This window comes from Ornithodoros turicata, chromosome 10, assembly GCF_037126465.1.
Source record: "Ornithodoros turicata isolate Travis chromosome 10, ASM3712646v1, whole genome shotgun sequence".
NCBI lineage: Eukaryota > Metazoa > Arthropoda > Arachnida > Ixodida > Argasidae > Ornithodoros > Ornithodoros turicata.
Window position 1 is genome coordinate 30,621,138 of NC_088210.1, and position 12,282 is coordinate 30,633,419.

Below are 12,282 nucleotides of genomic sequence, written 5' to 3' on the forward strand. Positions count from 1 at the left end.
TTTGTTTCTCCTCTCGTCTATTAAATCCTTTCCTAATCTCTCTCTCTCTCTTTTTTTTTTTTTTGCGATATCGTGACCTTGCAGCGGTAATCCCCAAAGGCGTAGACAGTGTTGACACACATGGGTGTATCGCTGGGAACGTAAGTGACCCACTCTTACTTGTGTTACCCGTGGCGACCTTTGTTCGTCTTCAGTGGAAACGTCACTTGAGGATTTCATACTGACTGGAATTCGGGGAAAAATCGGGTTCAACTCAAATTGGTCGGAGATCAGTTCGGGGGAGGGGAATAACGGGGCGGAATCGGGTTTAACCCGAATAAGTCACTCCCCTAATAGTTTATAACCATCATCAGGTTCCAAAGATCGGGATCAATATCACCCGTTCTTTGTATACAGCACGACTTTATTTCATTAATTTTTTTACACTACAATCTGCTACGACGAAATTCCTCAGGGAACCATAGATAATTATGCGCCTTCGTTGACGCTTAGTATTCGCGGTCACCGTTGATGGTCATTGACGAAGGCTCCTACGGTGCTCTTGCGGTGCGAACGGCTGCAGCTCCTCCAGCCATTGCTCCCTTTGGCCTCCAACCTTTGCAGGGTTTTTTCGTTTGCTTGCTTTTTCGCTGCAGTAGGTGGCAGGAAGTGGAGAGAGAAAAAAGATTATCGATTCTCTTAAATACCTCGTAAGCACTGTTAGCGCGAAATAGATAGCGTGTATATATTGGAGTTGATGGCTCGATTCTGATGATTGATTTTCGTCGTACGAGGCGGTGATTAGATCGGGCTATTAATTTGTCAGATACGTTCGAAGAGGGAGAGGAGGATTTAATTATTACGAGCGCGGAGAAGGATGCCGCGACCGTGCAATGTCCCCTTCGAAATTTGAATACTATGTGATTTGCGCACGATGGGGTTTCTAAGGAATATTTTCCTTTGCCGGAGCATCCTGGCGCGGTTTTTATTCCGCGTCAATCAACAGTCGGACAACGGGATGTCCACGCGCCTAGCAAGCTGCATAGCAGAAGACACTAGTAGCAGACGACACTACTAGCAAAAGACACAACTAGCAGACGACACTTCTCGGACACACGAAGCAGACGACATTGCTCACGAGTCACCTTTACGGTGACAGGTTCTTTCCGCTGCAGAAGTTTCTATAAACGCGACTTATAATTGTGTTTGACGTCAATTGAAATCACTTTTTCGAAATTGAAATTTCTTTATCATAACGTGTTCCGTTTTCTCCTTGCCGTTCTGTACAGCAGCGTACACACACGTCCTTTACCAACCTGACTGTAATCCCACACTTCGTATTCTACAGAAACGTCTGTCGCTGTTCCCGCACAAGAATTACCTGGTGGGCTTGCTTCGTGAATTTTTGATTCGCCCGTACGCGCCGGAGAGGACCTCCACCAAAGAAAAGAGGGTGAATCCCAGCCACATCCCAATGTGACCTTCCAGGTATGAAAAAAGGGTGTCTCCCTGCATGAAAAGTGAAGTGCTGGGTCCGCGCAAGCAGTCTTTCAGTGCAGGTGACGCAGGTTACACACTGCCGACAACGTATCAGTAACTCTTACTTTAAAATAAGCACAATTATATATGAGCTTCACTTACAGATAGCATAGGATGTGAACGGACGATATGTCGCTTGTAGACTCCATGACGGAGAGAGAATTCAATAATGCCCCTGAAATGACATTTCTTATAGGGTATACTGTGAGGCTGGTGGCAGAGGTCGACTTACGACGTTCTCCGTTCGAAATTGTTGACGAAAGCACGTGCTTTGTATATTGTGGACCTGGAAGGGCAACGTTGTATGAGAGAGCTCGAACTGCTCAATAACTGGACATGCGACTCACACATGTGACTCGAGTGGATCACTTACTCGCATGATCGGCCACATGTTGTTCGACATGTGCGCATCCTCTCTGACTTGACGATGTCTTCCCGGCATTTGACTGAGATGGAAAACAAAAGCTATTATGGTTCGTACATAACAACAACAACTTTATTGCGAGATTATGAATGGGGAGTTTCATCGCCAGGGGCGGTAATCTACGATGATACTCTATAATTAGGGGGTGACTTTTTCGGGTTAAACCCGATTCCGCCCGTTTATTCCCCTCCGAACTGACCTCCGACCAATTCGAAAAATTACTAACACTGATACTGCATACAGTCAAACTGAAACAAATAAATAAAGCACATACTTCTATTGCGTAATAGATATCGATACCGCTACTACGTAGAGTCGAGTTACGAAAGTAACTCGTAGTAGTATTAAAGTAAGAAAGAGTTACGAAAGTTCGGCGCAATGACATCCTTTTTCTGGGCTGACCGCCGCCGTTTCAAAAAGAAGAAGAAGAGAAAAAAAAAGAATCCAGCCAATGTGTCCGCGAGAAGCGTGCTTTCCCTCTTTCCCTTGAATGTGAGGGGGAGGGGGGACGCAGAGAGGGGAGCGTGGAACGAAATGCACCACTTACAACGTTCCACCGTCGTGCACACATGAACGTCCGACGTATGTCGCATCATGTAAGTGGAACTGATGCAATGGCAGAGGTCGCGCCATATGCTTTGAATACATGACTCTTCACACTCCTGTTCAGATAAAGAGAAAAATATTAGTCATACCCCGCGACCGCTACCCCACACAACTATACTACGAAAGAAACGAATTGTTTAACAATTACACGTCGTTAAAAAATCTACTTACCATTTCTTGCGTCTTGGCGCTTTTTACCACGGTGGAGTTCACTTGTATCGTGTAGTCGGTGCACGCAGTCTCGTACGGAGAAGGTAGAGTTACTGTGTCGGACTGAAAAACGTGTAAAAATCGAGTTAAATGCGTACTTGCCCGTATGCCACCAAAGTTGTACATTTAGCCGTGCCTTACTAGGTTAATGGCGTTGATATCCAATGCACGTGATCATACATCACCATTCATCAAGATTCGCATCAATTCAAATATGATTTCTGCTTTTGGAAAGGAGAGCACGGTATAACGCTCTGACGATCGGTGCCAACGTGATGACTGATGGCTGTTCTTTCTAATTCTTACGTGGTACTAATAACTGCACTTTCTTTTTCTTTTTTTTTCTTTGCACTTTGCGTGTGTGCGCGAATTTGTCACTGTTGCTCTCTGTAAGTCCTTGGGGAAGAATTTTTCGAAGGGTACCGACAGGAAAAAAAACAAAAAAAAAGAAACCCGCAGTAAACGCTTATTACTTCTTCAAATGAGGAGGAAATTTGAAATGGTTGTAGCTTTGCTCAACGAACGCGTATGTGAGGTTGGGAAAATATGCCACGGCCAAACGCGGGGCACTCCACCGTGACCAGCGCGCGCGATCGGGCAGACCGATGTTTGGTGTTCGAGCTTCCGTCGTCGTCGTTACTTAAACTTATCGCCCATTATATGCTACAAGGTACAAGGTGCTGCCCCAGATCAGTTCATCAGTGGCAGTGGGAGAATATGCAGAGGAGGTGGTGTAGCCACTTTCTTTGTACGCTAAGCCAGTTGATGATGATGATGATTGAAAGAAGAAGAAAAAAATGGGGACGCTAAGCCAGTTACTAAATTAAGCGCATAAAAGATATCACCTTTCTTTTTTTTTTCGAAGGAGACTGCTATTGTCTACTGGCCGTCCTCTCCACATAAATATGTACACAGTAAATTCAAAAACACCCTTTCTGGGTAAAAAAAGGTGTTTTTAAGCAAATACACCTTTTTTATTCCAGAAAGATAACCAAAGGCCGCAAAAATGGTGTTAAAAAAGGTGTATGAGAAAATACACTCTTTATTACACCAGGTGATGTATCAAAAAGGGTGTTTTTATGCGTTTACACCTGTCTTTACACCCTTCAAGTAACACTTGTGTCGAAAAAGGTGTTTACGTTATATACACCCTTTCTACACTGGTGTTGAAAACGGTGTTTTCATTCGTGAGAGAAAAATTACATTGGCTTGACAGCTCCGCTCATTAGGTAATCACATTATAGACGATAGCTTGAGTTGAAAACACAATATTTGACAGGGAGGGATGTCAGGAAGCTCGCTGATATCGTGACTCGTTACAGGCGTACGTGTTAATTGCAAAGACACATGTTCGTCACCGTTACAGACGAGTTTTACCGCACTAAGCTTAGCGAATAGACTCCAACGAACTGCATTTCAGTATATGATCAATCTGGTACGCCAATTTAGGCTACCGAGAGTGCTCGGGCTCATTACAGGCATCGTCTGAAGATGGCAGCATCGTAACGCCGCTCATTTCACGAGCACGGACGGCGTTACGATGTTGCGATCTTCACCTCTTGCCTTACATATGTCCAACTGTTTTGTTTTCATTTTATTTGAATTGTTCTTTTTTTTTTTTTTTGTTCACTCACAGTGTTGCTTGGACGATGAGGGTTGCCAGTGACGCACTGCGCTCCAGTTTAGGTTCTGCTGTGGAACCACGGCTGGAACTGTGCCGTCGCTAGGGTGGTTGTTGCCATACAAGCAAAAACGTCGGACTGCATGGCTCGGCATGCTGCCGCGGGAGCTTACACCCTTTCGAAAGGGTGTAAGAGTGTTAAACATCCTCCTAAAAGGGTGTTTAAACAGGTGTTTTTTGCACAATACACCTTTTTGAAAGGGTGTTACAGTTGATGCGGTGTAAAAAAGGGTGCCAGCCATAGGACAAAAAGGTGTAAGCGGTTTATACCCAAAAGGGTGTTTTTGAATTTACTGTGTACGCTAGCTGAAACAAAGAAAATAATCGAAAGTGCACTGAATAGAACCCGTTACGTCGCATTAAGTTATTACCGTGCCTCCTCCGTTTCCCACTCTCCGCTATTGATTTAGAGCTAGTCCTTTTTACTTTTGTTCTTTTACTTCTTTAAATTTCGGGCTTTATGACTTGACAATGCCTCAACGAAAAACTAAATTTAGCAGCAGACGTCCTAATAAAAAAAAAGTACACGCGAGGCGACCGCTTGGGATTGAAGGGAAAAGGAACCTATACAGTGAACCCTCGTTATTTTGACCATGGTCGTTCCCGAAAATTTTGGTCATAACGCGGAATTGTCATATTAACGGGGGGGGGGGATTTGCAGAGGTTTCATTGCATTGTTCCCCAGGAGTATATGGTCGTAAAGCGCGTATGTCAGATTATCGGGGGTCATATTAACGAGGGTTCACGTACTTCAATTGCGCTACGCAGCTAACGTTATTGTTGTTGGAACCATAAGCGTCCATTTGAACCCAACCTAACCTAACCTAACCTGACTTAACCTAATACAGCAGACAAATTTGAGAATAACAAGCACCCTCTCCCTACATGCACTCTGTATGGCGCACATTTGGAGCTTTTGCTCCGTAACCAGCTGTCAAATTTTAAAGCGGGTGGTCTTACTGGAAAGGGGGTGACGAGATCTGCAACGTGAGGGGCTCGGAATGTTGAAATTGTTCTCAGTTATCGTACGATCAAAATTTTAAGGGTATCCCTCAAGAAGTCTATAGCGCAAATTCTAAAATTATGGGTCCCGCACGTCCCAGATCTTGTCTTCCCCTTTCCAACTACACTAGAGGTATTAAAATTTGACCGCGCTGAAAGCTGAGAAAAATTATCAAATCGCGCGCCATAGAACATGCACGTGCGAGAGGGAGCCGGCATGCCCTAAAACGGTATACCTGAACTGTAGCGATAATGTATTGCTTGTTGCCGCTCATCATCACCGTCTTGGGGAGACCTCCCGAAAAGGTGCCCGGTTCGTGTATCAGGGCCATGACTGCAGCCGTCTGGTCGTTCTCCGAACGGGGACTCGTTCTCGTTTTCACCTGCATCGCTGTTTGATTCATTCGTTTATCAGCAGGTCTCTGTCATGTCACCCCCACGAAAAAAAAAAAAAAAAAACCAACAACAACAACAACTTTAATTTCGACCTTGGAGAGTGGGGAGTTTCATCGCCACAGGCGATACTCTACCCCATTGCTGGATGGAATGGGGGGAATAAAATAACGAGCCCCTTCACAATAACAAGTAACAAGAAGAAAAGACGAAGGCCTTTATTCGTAAAAAAAATATATATATATACAGTGAACCCTCGTTATTATGACCACGGTCGTTCCCGAAAATTTTGGTCATTTGGTCGTGGAATTGTCATATTAACGGGGGGATTTGCAGAGGTTTCATTGCATTGTTCCCCAAGAGTATGGTCGTAAAGCGCGTATGTCAGATTATCGGGGGTCATATTAACGAGTGTTCACTGTATATAACAAACAAGACGTGGACAACAGAAGTAGGAGTAGTAAGTAAAGTGAATTAAACTAGTTAATTAATAAGTGCTAAGGGAAATTTACATTCTGTCTACGTTGCGGCGGAGGCTCCGCCTTCGTCAGGATAAAAGTATTCCTTTGTCCTCAATACTTTCCTCATGACGAAGGCGGAGCTTCCGCGGCAACGTTGACCACACCCCTACATACGTTTCTACTAGTTTAAATTGTAATAAATCGCCCCTGTTTTGTTTCCCCTACCTTCGTTGTTTGCCTTTCGTTCCTTCATAACTATAACTATATATAGATATATATATAGTTAGCCCTGACGAAGACAGTGCCACTGTCGAAACGTCGACCGTTCTTTTAAACGTTTCATAGCATATTATAATTTTTGTGTAAGATTACGCATTAAATAAGCTATAGCTTTTGTTAACTTTCCTGTAATCTGTCGTCCACGTCTTATTATTTTACTGACTGAAACTGACCACATATACGTACTGTATTTCCACGGCTCGACACAGTCTTGAAAAGGGTTTATCCGAGAGCCATTGGTTGATGTCAGATCCACGGTGTAGCATGAAGTGTGCAAAGTGTAGGTGTATCTTATATTCCACCTCGAGAAAAGAAGAAGAAAAAAAAAACAGTAAATAATAAAGGTACGTAATGAGCTACATGCGGTGAGACCTTCACCCTTTCCACGTGACATAAGGAAAGCGGCGTTTTCCTGGATGAGCGACCTAAGGTTGCGGGTGACCACTTTCTGTTTTCGCTTCTCTCATGTATATGTGTGTACGAGTTGTTATCGCGCCTGCTATAACTTCCGCTCGTCCTACTTTGGCCTGTCGTAAACGGACGCGATGACTGTAAAGACGAGCGACCGGGGTGGACGGCCCCTGCAGTAGATATTGCTCACCTGTATAGGATGACAAGCGTGAAACTAATGTACGTTTCTTTCTTTGGTAATCGCTTATACTAAAATACTAAAGAAGAAAAAGAAATGACCGCATCTTTAGGCGATACGTTAGTGGTGAAACTCTTTCTTCATCTTCATTCTTCCTCTTTTCTTTTTATTTTATTTATTTGATTCTTCTTTCTTCTTCATTAATTTTCCTTGTGTTACGGAATAGCAAGCCGACGTCCCGTTTGGCTACCCTTTCCCTCGCTTTTTCTGTCTAATAAATATATCCCCCTCTTTCTTGGCGTGGTAGTGACACAGCCACGTGGTATCACGTGACCTATAAAGCTACGGACGGACATACCCGCATCCTCTTGGTAGTACACGGAGCGAACTTGGGACGTACTTGGAGCAGGAGGCGTTTGCACCTCTCTTTGCGTTTTTTTTTCTTTTTGAGTCGGTGTTAGCGCCGCGAAGCAACTGTGGCTATGAGCGGCGTACAGACGTGGACAGATGGAGAGAGGACGGCAGGAAGGAGTGGGGGACAGGGGAGGGGTCAGTATGCGTCCTGGGCCGACTTCAGGGGGAACAGTGCCGACATTCGTCCTGAAAGTCTTTCGGAAAACCCAGGGAAAACCTCAGACAGCACAGCCGGCGGTAGGATTCGAACCCACTACCTCTCAGTCATGCCGCTGGTGTCTCTTTGTGTGTGTGTGTGTGTGTGTACTCACAAGAGGAAACTCAGTGGAGTACTAAATATACTAAAAAAAGTAACTCGTTACTTTCAAGATGCTACGAATTTACAATTTATGACATTTACTGTCAAGAAAACACAAACAAAACCAAGTTTTCGTATACATTACGCTATCGCCTTTGCGTACGCACGAGATAGCGTTGGTGATACCGCGCACGCGCAAGGCATAAACAGAGCTTTGCGCATTGCGCTGAACCACCACGCTATCGCTTACGTACGCAAGGGCGATATCGTATGATATACGATGAACCCTCGTTATTATGACCATGATCGTTCCCGAAAATTTTGGTCATAACGCGGAATTGTCGTATTAACGGGGGGGGGGGGGGGGATTTGCAGAGGTTTCACTAGTTCCCCAGGAGTGTTGTCAAAAAGCGCGTATGTCAGATTATCGGGGGTCATATTAATGACGGTTCACAGTGTAATGCGGAATTGTCATATTAACGGGGGATTTGCACAGGTTTCACTGCATTGTTCCCCAGGTCCAGGAGTATGGTCATAAAGCGCGTATGTCAGATTATCGGGGGTCAGACTAACGAGGGTTCACTGTACTACAACTCACTGACGTCGCTTGCGGAGCAGGAAGACCCGCACAAAATGAAGGTAAGCGAGCAAGCCGCCTTAAACTATACACCTGCTGTATTTTTCTTTTTTGTTTTTCATCAATTGTTCACTTCAAGTATCGACGTAAAAATGACGTCCTTGTTCGCTATTATCCAACGAATGCCCTTTTCATGCCAACGGATTGTCCCGCGTATACACTAAATCTAAGGTGCCGCTAGCTTGTGTAGGCTATGCCGGAGAATGACGGAAGTACCTCAGAATATCAGAGATGAAATGTATGCAGATGTAAGTGGCATAGTGCCCAACCGAAACAGACCAAGTTATAATCTTTTCCTCGACCTTCGTGTGTCCCACGAGAAATAAATACATGAAAAGGAGTATCTCGGGGTGTAACCTAAGATAAGATAAGATATTACCAAAAAGGTACTTAAGGTAAGATACAAAATACTGCATTTGAAAAGTATTTCTAAGATACCAAATATTTAAGATAGAGCATTTTTGGGTAGAGTATTTGAGTTGCGTATAAGGCTGGTTTGTACCCTACCTTTTCACGACAAATACTCGTTTTCGCAGCGCGTTTCCTTGCAAGGTCAACCTGATTAAAGTGCCTTATTTCTGGGAGGTTTCGTCAACGCGTGATTCTGAGTTTAAAAAAAAGAAAAAAAACGAAGAAGAGAGCGAGAGTGTATACGTGTACGTGGGAGAGAGGCACTTACAGTTCCTTGCACGAGAAATCACTGCACAAGTCGGATGTTGTTTTCATTAAACAATCGAGGATGAGTTCATCGGGCCTGTAGGAGTAGTTGATAAGCACTTTCAACACATCTTCTTTCGATTTCAGTAGATCTTCCTGGTGAACAAAATTAGACAAGTTATCTTCTGTAGAGATTGAGCTGTTAATGTACGCACGGAGTGCATACACCGATTGTCGGAACCACGCCTCCTATACTTTTTATCGACGATAAATTTGGGGAAACTTTCACCGTCGGCAAGCGTATATAGCACAGTGCAACAAAAGCTGCACCCTTGTATACCTGTTTTTCTGACCATTTCATGTATCTCGCCCTCCCCCTGGTGTATTTGCACTGCATTGTGTTGGTGTTTCTAGTGCTTGTATTCTACCTGTCTACTTGTATTATATATCGAAGTCGGAACCACTTATTAGAACGACAAGCCCTTGTGTGGAGGCCGTCCTATTGTACAGTCTTCAAGGCCCTGCCAGATCAGTCAGCTCGCTTTGTAGAAACGCTCAATTTTTCCGCCCTTCACGATGTATGTGTCAAGGTTGATCGGGAGGACTCGATTACCGTCATCCCATGGCAGGACGCATGCGACGTTCATCGGTGAAGATATTACAAAAACCAGATACAATGTAACGACGTGAGATGGCGGCCCTGAACATACATACTGTATATGAGAAATTGATATGTTCTGAGGCTGGAACTGTGTGTTCCTGCCTCAGAACATGAATTTCTCATATTCAACTGATGCCGCCTGAGTCGATCCCGTCGTATGAATGTGTGTATGAGTGAGAAAAAATGTAAGAGTGAAAGGGGGATGAGTGAGAGAGTGGTTGGTTTGTCCCTTCCGATGACGCGCCCTTGGAAGTCGCTGAGGAGGTGTGTTCGAGTCCTATAGAGCTGGCTAACCTTTTCAGTGACTTCCTTCTTTCATCATACATATTGTGTTGTGCATACATTGTTAGCAAAATATATCGCACTGATGATTTTATGTAAATCATTGTGCATTCTGTTAAACGAGTGCACATAGGAGAAACACATACGCTAGTTTCCGCATCCGGGTCCAGGTCATGTTCACCGACCAGCCTGGTGCGATTGTACCTAAAATTGAAAGTCATCGGTAGCGTAACTAAACATTCATTAATCAATTAATCTGCAAAAGGCTGCTGCTATACACAATTGAGACGTAAAGCCATCACCGTTAGAGAGCTTTAGTATAGAGCGTCTTTGCATCTCCGCTACGGTACCCGCTACGGCGTTGGTCTCATGGCGCATGCGCGACGCTTCACTAACGTATCGCCGGTACGGATCTCCTCGAGGAATACTGTACTGTGTCAACATGCACCACCTATATATATACAGAAAGCCTGCGCGCTCGTCGACGTGACGTAACAATTAGGAGTCAGCCAATCAGGATCGAGTTTTCAACGGCCGTAGCCAATCACGATCGTGCTTTCAGCGGTCGTGGCCATGGAGGAGAACCACTGTCGCCTGCGAGTTGTGATTGAACGTCCCCGCGTACTGAATGGGAAAACTTGGAAATGAAGCGCAAAACGGTCTTAGTATTTCTCAAAACTGATTTTCTGGAAAGCGTCTCGCATTGTTTGTTTAAATATATAGGTCTGCAGGTTCCAGGTGAGCTGCAATCATTTGCGGGTTCTTGAATTCGCAGAACGGTGAATCGCAGTAGCAGACGAATTCTGACTGTTACTTGAAAGAAGGAGAGGAGGGAATGCGCAGGCTTTCTGTGTCTAGGTGTTGTTGCAACTACGGGAGAAGCAAGATGGCGGTGCGGAGCATTTTTGTGCTGCTCAAGGTGATTGCGAGTAGTAATACTTTTGTGGATGTAACGAAATGCGTTGCAATAACAGAACCCCTCAACAGCGTAACATCGAAAGGCTTTACAGTTCAGTGTTCGGGATTTGCCATGCGGGAGCGTGATTAATTAAGGGACGCGGACAAAAGCTTTACTTGCCTCTTCTTTTGCAACTGCTTTATTTATTACATTCTTGGGCACTAATAAAAATCATTAGGACAGGTCAATCAAAGTCTCATCCTTTGAGTTAACTGAGGAGGAAAATAGACTTGTGGCACCTGTCGAGACTTACCATGGTTTAGGTCAGGAGAGCCTTTTTACGTATTTCACACGTTGGGAAGCGTACCAGTTCATGTAGAGTTGTGCACCCGTCGAGACTTGGCGAGGTTAGGTCAGGAGAGCCTTTTTACGTATTTCACGCGATTTTCAGGATTTTTATGGCCATGAAAAAAGAGGCAGGACGTCAACAGTCCCAAGCAGCACAATATGTTGGCCCACTATTGGCAATACCGGCCCAATTGGTCCAATCTTGGGCCGACATTGCCAATATTGATCCAATATTGGGCCGACATTGCAATTATTGGTCCAATATTGGGCCAACATGTTGTGCTGCTTGGGGCGTCAGTCTCCCGTACCGTGATATCGTTTCGGATTAGCGTATCGTGTACCGTAGCGGGACGTTGCAAAATGACTTACTAACACTCACTATATGAACGGCGATAGTCCGGATGTGACCTACCCTTCAGGAAAACACAGCGTGACTGCGGGGAATCTTACGGCGGGGTCTTCATCGTAGACGACAGCAGTTGGGAACCTCCAGTACATGTCGACGTCCTCGTGAGAGTTTTTTGCGCACCACACCAGGCACACACAAAGTAGCGTTATCAGAAGGAACTTCCTCACCACATCGATCCTATACGTGACCACAGTAGCCAGGGTTAACAATCCACAGCGTATATATATGTCTTGGAAGAATCGGTATGGAGTGATGCAAAAGATACGTTTAACCAAATCGCCGTGACTTCCTTACGCGTTTTTGAAATGTTTTTATTTATTTATTTATTTGGTGTTCTAAATCAACGTATTTCAAAAATTCTCGGCACACAAAAAGCATAAACGCCCATCAACGAACACTATACGAGCTCTCACAAATTTTCGAACGAACTCTAAGAACGTGTTAGTTTCGGATTCTCTGAGGGTAGGTGACGTCACAGACGGCTCTGACAGCGAGCGCAACTTCCCCGTCTCCGC

General features: G+C 44.6%; 1 protein-coding gene across 1 annotated transcript; it reads right to left on the minus strand.

Moving 5' to 3' along the window:
• Positions 1–382: 382 nt before the first annotated feature.
• Positions 383–11,856, minus strand: LOC135369782 (uncharacterized). The gene is made up of 12 exons (XM_064603301.1): positions 11,771–11,856; positions 10,259–10,316; positions 9,192–9,325; positions 6,761–6,876; positions 5,678–5,832; positions 2,720–2,821; positions 2,490–2,604; positions 1,892–1,964; positions 1,751–1,804; positions 1,621–1,693; positions 1,361–1,555; positions 383–629 (listed from the first exon to the last, which is right to left on the minus strand). The coding sequence occupies exons 1-12, from the start codon at positions 11,854–11,856 to the stop codon at positions 531–533; spliced, it is 1,260 nt and encodes a 419-aa protein (XP_064459371.1). The 3' UTR covers positions 383–530.
• Between the last annotated feature and the right edge of the window lie 426 nt (positions 11,857–12,282).